At 36.1% G+C, this 18,042-nt stretch overlaps 1 protein-coding gene across 1 annotated transcript in view; it reads right to left on the reverse strand.

Moving 5' to 3' along the window:
• The window catches only part of EYS (eyes shut homolog), a 1,714,887-nt gene that overhangs the window by 200,698 nt on the left and 1,496,147 nt on the right, over positions 1–18,042 (reverse strand). The window contains 1 exon segment of the mRNA XM_046006082.1: positions 490–710. Coding sequence (XP_045862038.1) covers positions 490–710 — 221 coding nt within the window.

Here is an 18,042-nt window from a genome sequence, read left to right on the forward strand (position 1 = left end):
ATTGCAAATAAAAAGAAGCTGATGTAAGCATTCTTCTCCATCTTTTATCTCAGAGATCTAAGTAGATCTTTTATTTTCTGAAGATGAAGCAAAAAAAAGAAAATCACAATAAAAATGAATGCATCAAAACCATTATCAATGAATAAAAAGCTGTCATTCATATATCCCAAAAGCAGAACCCATTAGTAAAACTATGTTTGGAGCCATCTGAAATTGCCAAACAGGTTATTTGAAATTGCCAAAATCAGGTCCAGTCACCTAGTTATTTTCAGAGGTCAGGTATTTCTTGACACTGAAGTCACAATATATAAATTTATTTGAACAAACTAACGAGCATTCACCACATGTGTGCATGACCTAGGTGATGCATATGCAAACTTAGAAATCCAGAACTTTCTTTTTTATCACCCAGGTGAAAATGCTACTGGTTTCTGTTTAAATACTTCAAATCACAGAATATAGGTTGGAGATCAAGAGGCTAAAACTAACCCGATGCAGGTGCCATTGTTGTGGCATAGATGATTAGCACACCATGGGACATGGCAATTCTCAATGTTCTTTCCATGTACTGCATCATCAATGATGAAGAATTCTTTGTTGTTTACTTGAAGCTCTTGAATGCAGCCCCTGAAGCCATAAATGTGACCTGCTTTCTTATGGATCTTAATATTTGCTGGGATATGGCCAAGAAACATTGATTCAAAATGTACCTATAGGAAAAACAAGAGAAAAACATCTTATAAGGTGTGGTCAGATTATATGACAAAGACCTAGAATGTTTTGTTCTGTAATGCATGTTTTAATGTTTTTTTTCTGTGTAAAACAGGTTGTAATTGTTGCTTAGTTTTGTTACCTCTACTAGGTAGTAGGATAAGTTACTTTTGAAAAGGGCCCTTATTTTACATTTCTTTAATATCTCTCACAATATCTAATAAAAACAGTAAAAAATAAAGAGCATTCAATAAAACTCGCTGATTGATTACTCTGAAATGTATTTTGGAACTCAAGTGTTTGCATTTTAATGTGAATATCACCAAATAATAGCAGAGAAAGAAAATAGAGTCTTGTTAATTAACTATTGTTAAGGACTGAATTGTGTTCCCCCAAATTCATATGTGGATGTTGTAACACTCAGTAGCTCAGAATGTGACCTTACTTGGAAACTCACTGACCAGAATGACAGTAAAACCACTGGCACAAAGTAAACTGTGACTTAATCTTTCTTCCTACCTTTCAATAACATATATAAATTGAATTCTCATCATTTATATGTGTATAAAATGTAGCTTCCCCAACAGGAATTTATGAGTTACAAAAGAATTCTGGATGAACCGGTAATCACAGCCTGATCTTTAGGGCTTTTGGCATATGAAAGGTGCATGCAGCAGCATTTCTGCATGTTATGTCTCTGATGTCCTTATCCCCAAAACACATTCAAGCACTCCAAACTGATAGCTGAAAAATATTTACATTGACATTACAGATACACTAAAATGGAAAACTATCATTGTAAGAATTCTAAAACTAGGGCTAAATAATTATGTTAGGGCTTTAGGGGGAGGAGAGGATGGGAAATGCTTAGTAATGCCACTTAATGTTTATACTAATATGTTCTGGTTTGATGCAAATGTGCTTTTAGGGAACAGAAGCATGTTCAATTCTAGGAACATCAAAGCATCTCCATGACCCATAATAGATCAAACTAACTCTATTATTTGAGCTCTTATTCTTTTTTAGTGACTCGAGTTCTGCCCCTGAAGGCATTCTTAATTTTATGTATATGTATTTTATAAAAGATTCAGCTATGTAGTTATCCAGAGGATGACTAACTTTGGACATTGTGGGGCAGAAGTCTCAGGGTGTATTGAGTCCGCATGCAGCACAGGAATACGTTTGTTTGTTTTCACATCCTTTCTCATATGTTAGCCCATTTATACTAATTACTCTAACAAACTATTGCAGAATTCTTTTATCATTTAAGATATGTGACTCACTGCTAATGCAATCTGGGATCTATCATGAACTTGCAGACTCAGCAATTCCAAGGCCATGACCTTCTCTCACTGAGGATCTCTGACATCTTTGTGTATTGATCACACACCTGGAACAGCAAACCCTCTCACAGCTTTGACAAGTGTGCTGTTTTAGCACAAAACTGATAGAGGATGGAAGAATATCCTCTTCTTCTGTCAGCAGTAGGCAGATCTGAGGGAAAGTCTATACAGTTATCTATGATATATTAGACCATTAAAAAACACCCAAACAATGAAGTAGATGGCTCTTGTATTTCTTCTGATCTGAGGCTCAAGCTTAGCTAGAGTCCTGAAATGTCTAAAAAAGCTGCTGCCGTTGACTGCACATAGATAACCATTAAAATGGTTGACTTCCTCTATCCCCAGACTCTTAATTATCCAAGAGCTGCCTTTTGTGTGTATAATCATTCCTAAGGAGACAGGTCTTTAAAGTAAGTCTTTTCTAATAACTTCTTGTGAATCAGACTATGGAGAATAGAGTCTGACATCAAGATATGATCTTACAAGATAAAACCACAGAGAACAGACATGGATAATCAAGGAGGAATCATCAAGATAATGAAGAATATGAATGGTGACTGAGGGAAAAGGACTCCACAAATGACTAGGTGAAATGAGCATTCCCTTTCCGCTCAGAGTTTTCTCTTTATAGGAAGAATATAGTTGCTCTTTTATAAAATGTGGGAATAAAATAAGAAGACAGGCAAAAGGGAAGAAACTTCTAAAAACCAGAAGTGGAGACAGATAAGAAGCTGCTTTATCTCTTTTTTATTCTGTTTTAATTTGAATTTGGACACTGGAGTCTACATGCATTTCTGTAATGGTATCTTGATTCAATGTTTAGTTTTACAGCCTCAAATCTGTCTGAAATTAAATAACTTTTATGTTAATAGGAAGGTAACTCTAATGTAGTTTTTACTTAAGATAACTATTGGAGTGTACTTGTCTTTACCCAAGAATATGATGACTTATAATTGAAATGAATTGAGTTTTGTGTGTTGATACCAAATTTTTGTTTTTAATATTTTCTGAATTGTATGCAGACAAATTCAAAATCAGAAAACATCAAGTCTTAGAATAGGGATGAATAAGAGATGTTGGCTAAGGTGTTTGGGAAGAAGGATTATTTAAATAACTTCTTACATATGATTTGTCTTAAATTTCTAAAAATTTAGAGGCATTAAATCAAAGGGGATCAAAAGGCAGAAGAAGTATATATCTCAATCCTTCATCTCTTTGCAGTTAGAAGATCTCTCTCTCTCTCTCCTCCGCTCCAATAGTATAATAATCTGTGATCATACAGTCTCTTCTATATTTTTATCCCTTTAGGGTAGGGCCTCCAACATGGTCATCTTGAGATTCTCTTAGAGTCCACAGCAGTGTCTTACAAATAGGTGGTTTAATGTAAGTTTGTTACAAATCACCTTATTCATGAAACTTAATACTATTTTTTTTTTTTACAGTTTCTTATTTATCTTCTAGGCCTCTTCCACTTTATGCTGCCATAGAACCTTGCTGTTTTGGTAGATTCAGCATATGGGAGGTTGTCACTGGATACCCCTCAAAAAGGAATATTAATATGGCTTTAATTCTAATATAACTTTCTATATTTAGTATATATAGTATTGAGTGCTGAGTTGTGCTTATATGGAAGTTCCCAAATTTCTTACAAGATTAATATCAAGTAGCTTAAACAAAGAGGTTTTGGTTTTTTTGTTTTTCTTTTTTTTTAAGTTTGATAAATAGTAATGAAATCCTCACAGGTCGCATACTTTACAGTTAAATCTTTGATTCTTAAGGCTTTTTAGGTTAGGAAATGTTCTCAAAATAGTATCTCCTCACTTTGTCAAAGAAGAACTAAACTTTAGTGAAACAGTCAATGAACTGAGTTGCTACCCTGTGAGCACAGTGATATAGGAAATATAGTGGAAATACCAAAAAAAAAAAAAAAAAAAGGATATGGGATTATTCTTGTCTGTAAGGAAATTTACTGTAATCTGGGTGAATGAAATCACAAGGAAATGAAATATCTAGAAAATACAGTATACTGATCAGCAAGATGGCCAAATAAAAAGCTCCAGATATTTCTTGTCTTAGGGAAACACTAATTCAACAACAATACACAGACCAAATCCTTTTGTGAGAAATGAGTAGACTGAGTTAAGAAGCACTTGTACCCTAGGTGAATATGAAACCAGCTGCATTTAAGATGGTAGGAAAATCTGTGACACTGGCCAAAGCTTTCCCCCAGACTCAGTGAAGCATAATTGGAAGAAAACATCCAGCTCCCAGTTTCACTCTGGGGAGGGAAATAGAAGATTGAAACATATATACTAAGTGCAGACTTTTCAGGGCCTGCCCAAGGGACTAGTTTCTGTCTTGCCTGAATCTAAGTGCTGATAGGAAAGTGTGCCAGGTTGGCGGCTACAGAGAACAAAGACAAAGTTTTGGACTAGCATGCACTCACTCACCATAGACATATCCTGCAGCTCAGTGGGAAGGGTGGGTAAAACCTCCTTAACTTCTGACTTTTCCCTGGCAATGGAAAGAGTTGAACTGTGCATCCAAAATAATGGCTTTTCAGGGGGCTGACTGAAGAACAAGTTTGTTTCCTCTGTCTTGGAGTACTGACAGGACATCCCATTATGTAGATGCCTGGCCGTCACTGAAAACAAAAGATGGCTGGATGGTATGTTGCTGTTCCAGAGGACCACTGATACAGCAGACTGAAGCTGATATGATTTTGTGGCCTTTTACTGGGGCCAGAGCAACGGGGTGGAGTGGAGAAGAGTAGAACATGCTTCCAACATTCTGGGTTTTCTATGGGCTTCTGGAGGGCCAGGTTTCTATTTTTGCCAGACTTGGAACTTTGACATCACCCATATACCCTAGGAACTCTGGGGTTACTGAGAACAAAAGAAAACTGGGTAGCTTGTGGCAGCTCCAGAGAAACTGCAGAATTGTAGACAGACACCAGAGGGAGCAAAAGACTATGACTGCCGGGGTGCCTGGGTGGCTCAGTGGATTAAGCCGCTGCCTTCGGCTCAGGTCATGATCTCAGGGTCCTGGGATCGAGCCCCGCATCAGGCTCTCTGCTCCGCAGGGAGCCTGCTTCCTCCTCTCTCTCTGCCTGCCTCTCTGCCTACTTGTGATCTCTCTCTCTGTCAAAAAACAAAACAAACAAACAAACAAAAAACTATGACTGCCTTAAAAAAAAACTGGCAAATTCCTATAATAGGGAATTTACACACACCAGTCCACAGAACTTGTATCCACATAAAGGTTTGAGAGGTTCCAGACTCTCTAGCTGGGCTGATTGGTGGAGGTCCTTTCTTATACAGAACAATTCCATAAAGACTGGGAGAGATGTCTGTTTTTTCAAATGTGTAGATCCCATCATGAATTTTAAAAGGTACAGGAAGAAACAGGAAAAATCAAATGGAGAGAATAAATATCCGGCAACGAACCCTAAAGAAATTGAAGTACCTGACAAAAGAATTTTTAAAAAGCTGTCACGAAGATCCTGAATGAGTCCAGGAAAATGAAGCATGAAGAAAATGAGAATATCAACAAAGAGAAAAGATAGTAAAGAATCACCAAGAAGTTTTGGAGCTGAAGATACAAAACTAAATTGAAAAAATCACTAGAGAGAGTCATCAAAAGATTTGATCAAGCAGAAGAAAGAAATCAGCAAACTCAAAGACAGGTTTCTTTGAAATTATTGAGTTAGAGGACTAAAAAGAAAAAAATATTGAAAAAGAGTGAGGAAAGCTTGAGGAACTTATGAGACACTATCAAATGGATCAATATATGCATTAGGGGAATATCAGAAGAAGAGAGAGAGGGACAGAATCCTTACTTGAAGATATGATGACTTAATAAACATAAGAATTTTAAATTTTCTTATTTAATTATTTTCTTATTTGATTCTTTCAGTTGGAATGAAGATAAACATTTATTGCCGTATTGAAAAAGAAAGACATTAATGACTGAAAATTTCACAAATTTAGGGGAGAAAATCGACAACCAGATTTAAGAAGCTCAAAAAACTGCCACAAGAAAGAACTCAAAGAAGTCCACACCAAGACACATAATCAAATTGAGAAAAGTCAAAGATAGAGAATACTGAGAGCAGAAAAAAAAAAAAAAAGTGACTCATCACATAAAAGGAGTCCCTATCAGGCTATCAATGAATTTCTTGCCAGAAATCTTCAAGGCCAGAGGGACTGGGATGATATATTCAAAGTGCTCAAACCCAAAGAAAAAAACCCTGCCAAACAGGATCACTATACCTGGCAAAACTGTCTTTTAAAAACGAAGGACAGATATAGACTTTGCTAAATAAACTAAAGCAGGGGAAGCTTATCACTAGTAGATCTACATTATAGGAAATGCTAACGGGAGTCCAAGGTGAAATGAAAGGAATCTAAACAGCAACATGAAAGCATATGAAAATATAAATCTTATTAGTAAGGGTGGATATACAAACAAATATAGAATACAATACTGTCATGGTGGGGCATACATCACTTGTAATTCTAGTATAAAAGTTAAAAGATAAAAAGTGTATAAACATTTTAACTGTAAGACTGTCAATGTATACACAATATTAAAAAAGGTGTAAATGTGAGATCAATCATTAAGTGTAGAGGGGAGAAGTAAAAGTAAAAAAAAAAGTAAAAAAGTAAAAGTAAAAAAAAAAGAAGTAAAAGAAGTAAAAAAAAAGGAAGTAAAAAAACCTTGAAGATTAGAGTAGTTGAAGTTGCTATCAGCTTCAAATATATTATTATAATTGTAAGATGTTCAAAGTCAGCTCTATGATAACCACAAATATAGAGTATATGAAAGACACAAAAAAATGACAAAGGCATCAAAGTATGTCTCATACACACACGTGTATACAAAAATCATTGAAACACAAAGGGAGAGCACAAGGGAGAAAAAGAGGGATAAAAAAGCTATAAGATAGAAAACAATTAATGAAATGGAAAGAGTAATTCCTTACTTACCAATAATTACTTTATATGTAAATGGAGTAACAATCAAAAAATAAGTGACTGAGAGGAGGAGTCAAGATGGCAGAGGAGTAGCAGACTGAGATGACATCAGGTTGCAGGAGTTCAGCTAGTTATCAAACCATTCCGAACACCTACAAACCCAACAGGAGATTGAAGAGAAGAAAAGCAGCAATTCTAGAAACAGAAAATCAACCACTTTCTGAAAGGTAGGACGTGTGGAGAAGTGAATCTGAAGCAATGAGAAGATAGACTGAGGGGGGAGGGACCAGCTCCTGGCAATGGTGCAGCAATGAGCACAAAATCTGAACATTTAAAAGTCTGCTCCACTGAGGGACATTGCTCCAGTGGTTAAGCGGGGGTGGAGTACTCTCAGGGACAGTGTAGTCTCAGGTCCAGCAAGGTCACAGAAGGATCAGGGGTGTTTGAGTGTAGCAGAGCTCACAGGTATCAGAGTAGGGAAGCTGGTACAGAGACGGAGCTGAGGAGTGAGCTCTCAACTTGGGGTTACCTTAAACTGATCTGTGGCAAGGTCAGGCCACTGCTCTTTGAGCAGGGACCCCACAAGTGGCACATTTGAGGAGACTCACCTTCATCTGCCAAAGAGCAGAGTGGCAGAAATCTGCTGGGTTTGGAGACTCCAACTGGGGCTGTGTGCCAGAGACAGAAATGCTCTGTCACAGGCCAGGTGAGCTCAGAGCACTGCCAGAGACCAGGGAAACAGGAGTGATTGACAGCTTTTCTTTGAGGGCACACCAAGGAGTGTGGCCCTGAGCTCTTGGCTCCTCTGGGCCGGAGATTGGGAGGCCATTTTTATTCCTATCCTCCAGAGCTCTACAGAAAGCATTCAGGGAACAAAAGCTCCAAGAGCGAACCTGAGCAGATTACTTAGCCTAGCTTCTGGCAAGGGCGGTGCAATTCTACCTCAGGCAAAGACATTTGAGAATCACTGCAACAGGCCCCTCCTCCAGAAGATCAGCAAGAATATCCAGCCAAGACCAAGCTCACCGATCAAGGAAAACAGCAGAATTCCAGAGGAGGGGAAAGCAAAGCATGGAATTCATGGCTTTCTCCCCATGATTCCTTAGTCTTGCAAAGTTAATTAATTTTTTAATTTTATTTTTTTCTTATTCTAATTTTTCTTAACTTTTCCTCTTTCTCTTTTAACTTTTTTAACTAGTTTATCTTAACAATACCTTTCTAAAAAATCTTTTTAAACCTGCATTATTACAGTCGTATTTTATCCTTCATTGTATCTAACTTTATTTTCTGTATACATATAACTTTTTTTCTTCTAAAAACTTTTGGGATACAATTTCTTCTAATAGATCAAAATATACCCTAAATCTAGCACAGGGGTTTGTTCTAGTCTCCAGCCTGAGCAAATTCTCCCCACTTTCTTTTTCCAACCAATTTATCTTATCAATTCCTTTTTTAGAATTTTTAAAAATTTCATCTTTACAGTCATATTCCATCCCTTCAACGTGTTTACCCTTATTTTGTGTGTATATATATATTTTTCTTTCTTTCTTTTTTTAAAAAAAGATTTTATTAATTTGACAGAGACAGAGAGAGATCACAAGTAGACAGAGAGAGATGGGGAAGCAGACTCCCCACTGAGCAGAGAGCCTGATGCGGGGCTTGATCCCAGGACACTGAGATCATGACCTGAGCTGAAGGCAGAAGATTAACCCACTGAGCCACCCAGATGCCCCTAAGTTTTTCTTTCTTTAAAATTTTGGGAGGTAGTTTCTTTTAAGAGACCAAAATACATCCAAAATCAAGTGGGTGGCTCTGTTCTATTCACCAGTCTAATGTGATATATATATATATATCACAAATATATGTATGAAAAAATATATATATTATAAAAAATATATATTTTTTAATTTAAAAAAAATTTTTGAACTTCTTTTTACCCCCTTTCTTCTCCCCCAGATTGGGGGTCTCTTCTGATTTGGTTAGCGTGCATTTTTCTGGTGTCTTTGCCACCTTTTTAGCATTTTATTCTCTAGTTCATATATTATTATCTGGATAAAATGACAAGACAGAAAAACTCACCACAAAAAAAAAAAAAAAAACAAAAACAAGAGGCAGTACCGAAGGCTAGGGACCTAATCAATGTGGACTTTGGTAATATGTCAAATCTAGAGTTCACAATGATGATTCTCAAGGTGCTAGCTGGGCTCGAAAAAGGTATGGAAGATATCATAGAAACCCTTTCTGGAGAAATAAAACCTAACCAAGCTGAAATCAAAGGAGCTATTAATGAGGTGCAATAAAAAATGGAGGCTCTAACTACTAGGATAAATGAGGCAGAAGAGAGAATTAGTGATATAGAAGACCAAATGATGGAGAATAAAGAAGCTGAGCAAAAGAGAGACAAACAACTACTGGACCATGAGGGGAGAATTCAAGAGAAAAGTGATACTATAAGATGAAACAATATTAGAATAATTGGGATTCCAGAAGAAGAAGAAAGGTGGGGGGGGAGGGTAGAAGGTATATTGAAAGAATTATTGTAGAGAATTTCCCTAATATGGCAAAGGGAACAAGCATCAAAATCCAGGGGGCACAGAGTAGTCCCCTCAACATCAATAAAAATAGGTCCACACCCTGTCATTGAATAGTAAAACTTACAAGTCTTAGTGAAAAAGAGAAAATCCTGAAAGCGGCTTGGGACAAGAAGTCTGTAACATACAATGGTAAAAATATAAGATTGGCAGCAGACCTATCCACAGAAACCTGGCAGGCCAGAAATAACTGGCATATATATAGAGAGCACTAAACATGAAATATATGCAGCCAATTATACTACACCCAGTTAGGCTGTCATTGAAAATAGGAGAGATAAAAAGCTTCCGGGACAAACAAAAACTAAAAGAATTTGTGAACACCAAACCAGCCCTACAGGAAATAGTGAAAGGGGTCCTCTAAACAAAGAGAGAGCCTAAAAGTAGTAGACCAGAAAGGAACAGAGACAATATACAGTAACAGTCACCGTATAGGCAATACAATGGCACTAAATTCATATCTCTCAATAGTTACCCTGAATGTAAATGGTCTAAATGCCCCTATCAAAAGACACAGGGTATTAGAATGGATAAAACAAAACAAAACCCATCAATATGCTGTCTACACAAAACTCATTTTAGACCCAAAGACATCTCCAGATTTAAAGTGAGGGGGTGGAAAATAATTTACCATGCTAATGGACATCAAAAGAAAGCTGGGTTGGCAGTTCTTATATCAAATAAATTAGATTTTAAGCCAAAGACTATAATAAGATGAGGAAGGCCACTATATCATACTCAAAGGGTCTGTCCGACAAGAAGATCTAACAATTTTAAATATCTATGCCCCTAACATGGGAGCAGCCAAGTATATAAACCAAAAAAATAACAAAATCAAAGAAACACATCGACCATAATACAATAATAGTACGGGACTTTAACACCCCACTCATTGAAATGGACAGATCATCCATGCAAAAGATCAATAAGGAAATAAAGACCTTAAATGACACACTGGACCAGATGAACATCATAGATATATTCAGAACATTCCATCCCAAAGCAACAGAATACATATTCTTCTCTAGTGCACATGGATGATTCTCCAGAATAGATTAAATCATGGGTCACAAATCAGGTCTCAACTGGTACCAAAAGATTGGGATCATTCCCTGCATATTTTCAGACCACAATGCTCTGACGCTAGAACTCAATCACAAGAGGAAAGTTGGAAAGAACCCAAATACATGGAGGCTAAAGAGCATCCTACTAAAGAATGAATGGGTCAACCAGGAAATTAAAGAAGAATTGAAAAAAATCATGGAAACAAATGATAATGAAAACACAGCTGGTCAAAATCTGTGGGACACAGCAAAGGCAGTCCTGAGAGGAAAATACACAACAATATAAGCCTTTCTCAAGAAACAAGAAAGGTCTCAAGTACAGAACCTAACCCTACACCTAAAGGAGCTGGAGAAAGAACAGCAAAGAAAGCCCAAGTTAGCAGGAGAAGAGAAATAAGATGAGATCAGAAATCAATGAAATAGAAACCAAAAGAATAGTGGAACAAATCAATGAAACTAGGAGCTGGTTCTTTGAAAGAATTAATAAGATTGATAAGCCCCTGGCCAGAATTATCAAAAATAAAAGAGAAAGGACCCACATAAAATAAAATCATGAATGAAAGAGGAGAGAGCACAAGGAACACCAAGAAAAAAATACAAACAATTATAGGAACATATTATGAGCAACTATACCCTAGCAAATTTGACAATCTGGAAGAAATGGATGCATTCCTAGAGACATATAAACTGCCAAAATTGAACCAGGAAGAAACAGAAAACCTGAACAGACCCATAACCAGTAAGGAGATTGAAGCAGTCATCAAAAATCTCCCAACAAACGAGGGCCCAGGGCCAGATGGCTTCCCAGGGGAATTCTACCAAACATTTAAGAAAGAATTAATTCCTTTTCTCCTGAAACTGTTCCAAAAAATACAAATGGAAGGAAAACTTCCAAACTCATTTTATGAGGCCAGCATTACCTTGATCACAAAACCAGAAAAAGATCTCATCAAAGAAGAGTATTACAGACCAATATCCTTGATGAACACAGATGTGAAAATTCTCACCAAAATACTCCCAATAGGACCAAACAGTACATTAAAAGTCATATTCAGCACGACCAAGTGGGATTTATTCCAGGGTTGCAAGGTTGGTTCAACATCCACAAATCAATGTGATACAATACATTAATAAAAGCAAGAACAAGAACCATACAATACTCTCAATAGATGCTGAAAAACCATTTGACAAAGTACAGCATCCTTTATTGATCAAAACTCTTTAAAGTGTAGGGATAGAGGATACATACCTCAATAACATCAAAGCCATCTATGAAAAGCCCATAGTGAATATAATTCTCAATGGAGAAAAACTGAGAGCTTTTCTGCTAAGGTAAGGAACACAGCAGGGATATCCATTATCACCACTGCTATTCAACATAGTAATAGGAGTCCTAGCCTCAGCAATCAGAAAACAAAAAGAAATTAAAGGCATCCAAATTGGCAAAGAAGTCAAACTCTTACTCTTTGCAGATGATATGATACTTTATGTGGAAAACCCAAAAGACTTCACTCCAAATCTGCTAGAACTTGTACAGGAATTCAGTAAAGTGCCAGGATATAAAATCAATGCACAGAAATCAGTTTCATTTCTATACATTAACAAGAGGACAGAAAAAAAGAGAAATTAAGGAGCCAGTGCCATTACAATTGCACCCAAAACCACAAGATACCTAGGAATAAGCCTAACCAAAGAGGCAAAGAATCTGTACTCAGAAAACTATAAAGTACTCTTGAAAGAAATGGAGGAAAACACAAATGAATGGAAAAATGTTCCATGCTTATGGATTGGAAGAATGAATATTGTGAAAATGTCTATGCTACCTAAAACAATCTATACATTTAATGCAATCCCTATCAAAATACCATTCATTTTTTCAAAGAAATGGAACAAATAATTCTAAAATTTATATGGAACCAGAAAAGACCTCAAATAGCCAGAGGAATGTTGAAAAAGAAAGCCAATTGGTGGCATGACAATTCCAGACTTCAAGCTCTATTATAAAGTTGTAATCATCAAGATAGTATGGTACTGGCAGAAAAACAGACATATAGATCAATGGAACAGAATAGAGAGCCCAGAAATAGGCCCTTAAGTCTATGGTCAACTAATCTTTGACAAAACAGGAAAGAATGTCCAATGGAAAAAAGACAGTCTCTTCTACAAATGGTGTTGGGAAAACTGGACAGCCATATACAGAAAAATGAAATTGGACCATTTCCTTACACCACACACAAAAATAGACTCACAATGGATGAAGGACCTCAATGTGATATAGGAATCCATCAAAATCCTTGAGGAGAACACAGGCAACAACCTCTTTGACTTCAGCGGCAGCAACTTCTTCCTAGAAACATTGCCAAAGGCAAGGGAAGCAAGGGCAAAAATGAACTATTGGGATTTCATCAAGATCAAAAGCTTTTGCACAGCAAAGGAAACAGTCAACAAAACGAAAAGACAACTGACAGAATGGGAGAAGATATTTGCAAACGACACATCAGATAAAGGGTTAGTATTCAAAATCTATAAAGAACTTATTAAACTGAACACCCAAAGAACAAATAGTCCAATCAAGAAATGGGCAGAGGACATGAACAGACATTTCTGCAAAGAAGACATCCAGATGGCCAATAGACACATGAAAAAGTGCTCCATATCACTCGGCGTCAGGGAAATACAAATCAAAACCACAATGAGATACTACCTCACACCAATCAGAATGGCTAAAATTAACAAGTCAGGAAATGACAGATGCTGGCGAGGATGTGGAGGAAGGGGAATCCTCCTACACTGTTGGTGGGAAAGCAAGCTGGTGCAACCACTCTGGAAAACAGCATGGAGGTTTTCAGAAAGTTGAAAATAGAGCTACCCTACCACCCAGCAATCGCACAACTGGGTATTTACCCTTAAGATACAAACGTAGTGATCCAAAGGGGCGTGTGCCCCCGAATGTTTATAGCAGCAATTCCACAATAGCCAAACTATGGAAAGAACCTAGATGTCCATCAATAGAAGAACTGATAAAGAAGAAGTGGTACACACACACACACACACACACACACACACACACACACACGCACACACACACTAGAATACTACGCAGCCATCAAAAGAAATGAAACATTGCCATTTGCAACAACGTGGATGGAACTAGAGGGTATAATGCTGAGTGAAATAAGTCAATCAGAGAAAAACAATTATTATATGATCTCTGTGATATGAGGAATTTGATAGGAAAAGTTGGGGTTTTGGAAGGCAGGGAAGGAAGAAAATGACTCAAGATGGGTTCGGGAGGGAGACAAACCATCAGAAACTCTAAATCTCACAAAACAAACTGTGGGTTGCTGGGGGGGAGGAGGGTAGGAAGAGGGTTGTTGGGTTATAGACATTGTTGAGGGTATGTGCTATGGTGAGTGCTGTGAAGTGTGTAAACCTGACGATTCACAGACCTCAACCCTGGGGCTAAAAATATATTATATGTTAATAAAAATATACATAAAGTGACTGAGTGGAGAAAAAAGATTAAAAAAAATCCCAAAATACAACTATATTCTATCCATAAGAAACTCAATTTAAAGGACACATATAGCCTGGAAAAAAAAAGAAAATGAAAGAATGGAAAGAGATATCCCATGCAAATAGTAACCAAATAAGAGCAGGAATGGCTATCGTTATTCAGACAAAATAGACAAGTCAACTACAGTCATAAGAGACAAAGAATGACATTATGTAATGATTAACAGGGTCAGCTGGTTAGGAAGATCTAAAAATTGTAAATGTATATGCACCCAATGTCATCTCACTCACATATAGGAAACAAACACTGACAAAACCAAAGAGAAAAATATCAATGCAATAATAGTATGAGATTTTAATATCCCACTCTCCATAATGACTAGAGCATCGAGCTAGAAGATAATAAGGAAAAAGAAGACTTGAACAACACTGCAGCACAAATGGACCTAACAGACTTATATAGAACATTCCATCCAACAGCAACAAAATACATATTCTTCTCAAGTACATATGGAACATTCTCCAGGATAGGTTATAGTTAGATTACAAATAAAAAATCTTAACAATTTAAGGAGATTGAAATCATATCAATTATTTTTTCCAAACATAATGGAATGGAACTGGACATCAACAGCAGAAGAAAAATGGAAAATTCACAAATACAGCTGACTCTAGAACGACATGGGTTTGAACTGAATAGGTCCCCTCTATGTAGATTTTTTTCAATAAATAAATACACACACACACACACATATAGTACTGTAAATACATTTCTCTTCCTTATGATTTTCTTAATAGTATTTTAACTTATGTTGTTGTAAAAATATAGTATATAAATACATATGACATAAAAATATACATTGATCAACAGTTTCATTATCAGTTAGGCTTCTGGTCAACAACAGTAGGCTAATAGTTAAATTCTGGGGGAATCAAAATTATGAATGGATTTCAACTGCATGGACGGCTGGCACCCCTAATCTCTGTGTTGCAACGGTATGTGAAAATTAAACAATGCACTCTCGTTTCAAAGAAGAAATGGTTCAAAAAATAAATTAAAAAATTTAGAAAAAATCCCGAGACAATGGAACATAATATACCATAATTTATAGGATGTAGCAAAAGTATAGTAACAGGAAAGTTCATAGCTCGAAAAGCTTTTATTAAAGAAGTAGAAAGATCTCAAATCAACAATGTAACTTTACACCTCATGGAGCTAGACAAAGAAGAGTCAACTAAGTTCAGTGTTAGCAGAAAGACTAAAATTATACAAAAACTAGAATGGAAATAAAATAGGGAACAGGAACACATTAGAAAAAAATCAGTAAAACTAAAGTTGGTTTTCTGAAAAGATCAAAATTGACTAAACTTTAGCTACAATAGTTTTAAAAAAGAGGAGATTCAAATGAAATCAGAAATGAAAGATGACATTACAACTGATGCCACAGAAGGATTATGAGATAACTATGAGCAATTACACAGCAGCAAACTGGTTAACCCTGAAGAAGTGGATCAATTCCCAGAAACATACAGCTTACCAAGAGGGAATCATGAATAAATCAAAAATCTGAACAGATGAATAATAAGAGAATGAATCTGTAATCAAAAACCTCCCAACAAACAAAAGCCAAGTAACAGATGGCTTCAGAGGAGAATTCTACAAAATATTTAAAAAAGAATTAATAAGAATCCTTCTCAAACTCTTCCAGAAAACTGAAGCGGAGGGAATACTCCAAGATCATTCTCTGAGCCCAGCATCTTCCTGATACTAAAGACAGAAAAAGGCATTACTAGGAAAAAATTCTTCAAGCTCATATACCTGATGAATAAAGATGTAAATCTTCAGTTAAACACTGGCAAACCAAACTTCAGAGCACATTTAATTATGAGAATTATATACCCTGACCAAGTGGGATTTATCCCTGTAATGCAAGGATGGTTCAATATAAAAAATAAATCAATGTGATGCACCACACTAACAGAACAAAGGATAAAGATCAATCAACAGATACAGAAAAAGTATTTAACAAAATTCAACATTATTTTATTATAAAAAGACTCAACAAACTAGGAATAAAAGGAAATTACTTTACATAATAAAGGCCATATATGATAAGCCTATAGCTGATACCTGAAAACTTTTTCTCAATGGTGAAAACCTGAAAACTTTTTCTCTAAGATCAGGCAGAAAACAAGTGTGCCAATTCTTACTACTCCTATTCGGCATAGTACTGGAAGTGCTAGCAGAACAATTAGGCAGGGAAAAGAAATAAAAGGAAATAATCTCTGTAGATGACATGATGATATATACAGAAAACCTTAAAGAGTCCACAAAAATTTAAAACTAATAAATGAATTTAGCAAAGTTGCAGGATACAAAATCAACATCAAAAATCAGTGTGCTGCTATATACTTAAAATGAACAATCTGGAAAGCAATTAAGAAAACAATCCCATTCACTTAGCATCAGAAAGAGTAACATTCTCAGGAATAAAGTTAACCAAGGAGATGAATGACTTATACACTGAAAACTATAAAACATTGCTAAAAGAAATTAAAGAAGACACAAAAAACTGGAAAAACTGGGGCACCTGTGTGGCTAAACTGTGGGTTAAAGCCTCTGCCTTCAGCTCAGGTCATGATCCCAGGTCCTGGGATCAAGCCCCACATTGGGCTCTCTGCTCAACAGGGAGCCTGCTTCCCTTCCTCTCTCTCTCTGCCTGCCTCTCTGCCTACTTGTGATCTGTTTGTCAAATAAATAAATAAAAAATCTTAAAAAAAAAAACTGGAAAAACTTCCTGTGTTCATGGATTGGAAGACTTAATATTAATAAAAGTTTATATTACCTAAGTGATTTACAGATTTAATGCAATCCTTATCAAACTTCCAATGGTATTTTTTGAATAGAAAAAAATCATCCTTAAATTCGTATGGAATCACAAAGGACCCCAAATAGCCAAAGCAATATTGAGAAAGGAAAACCTAGACACATGACACTTCCTGACTTGAAAGCACTTTACAAAGACACAGTAATCAAAACAAAAATGGCTTTGGCATATAGACAGACATATATACAAACAGAACAGAGCAGAGAAACCAGAAATACACTTGTGCGTCTATGATCAAATGATTGTTGACAAGGTGCCACAACTATATAATGAGGAAAGCATTGTCTCTTCAACAAATGGTTTTGGGAAAACTGGATACCAACATGGAAAAGAATGAAGTTGGACCATTACACTATACACAAAAATCAACTCAAAATTGATTAAAGACTTACAAATAAGACTTGAAACTATACAAATTGAAGAAGAAAACATAGGGGAAAGGCTTCATAATATTAGTTTTGGCAATGATTTCTTGGATACAGCACCAAAACCACAGGCAACAAAAGCAAAAAAAGACAAGGGGTGCTATGTCAAATGAAAAAGCTTCTGCACAGTAAAGGAAATGATCAATGAAATGAAAAGGCAGTCTACAGAATAGGAGAAAATATTTACAAACCAATATCTGATACAGGGTTAATATAAAAAATATATAAGGAATTCTTATGCTTCAATAGAAAAACAAATAAGCTGACTAAAAACCTGGCAAAGGACTTGAAAAGACATTTCTCCAAAGACATAGAAATAAAAAAAAAAAATATGATAAAGATGTTTAACATCACTAGTCATCAAGGAAATGCAAATCAAAGTCATAATGAAATACCACCTCACATTTGTTAGGGTAGCCATTATAAAAAAAAACAACAGCGAATATCAAATGTTGACAAAGATGTGAAGAAACAGAAACCTTTGTGCACTGTTGGTGGGAATGTAAAATTGTGTGTTAGTTATGTACC

Source organism: Meles meles, chromosome 5 (assembly GCF_922984935.1).
Source record: "Meles meles chromosome 5, mMelMel3.1 paternal haplotype, whole genome shotgun sequence".
Taxonomy (NCBI): Eukaryota; Metazoa; Chordata; class Mammalia; order Carnivora; family Mustelidae; genus Meles; species Meles meles.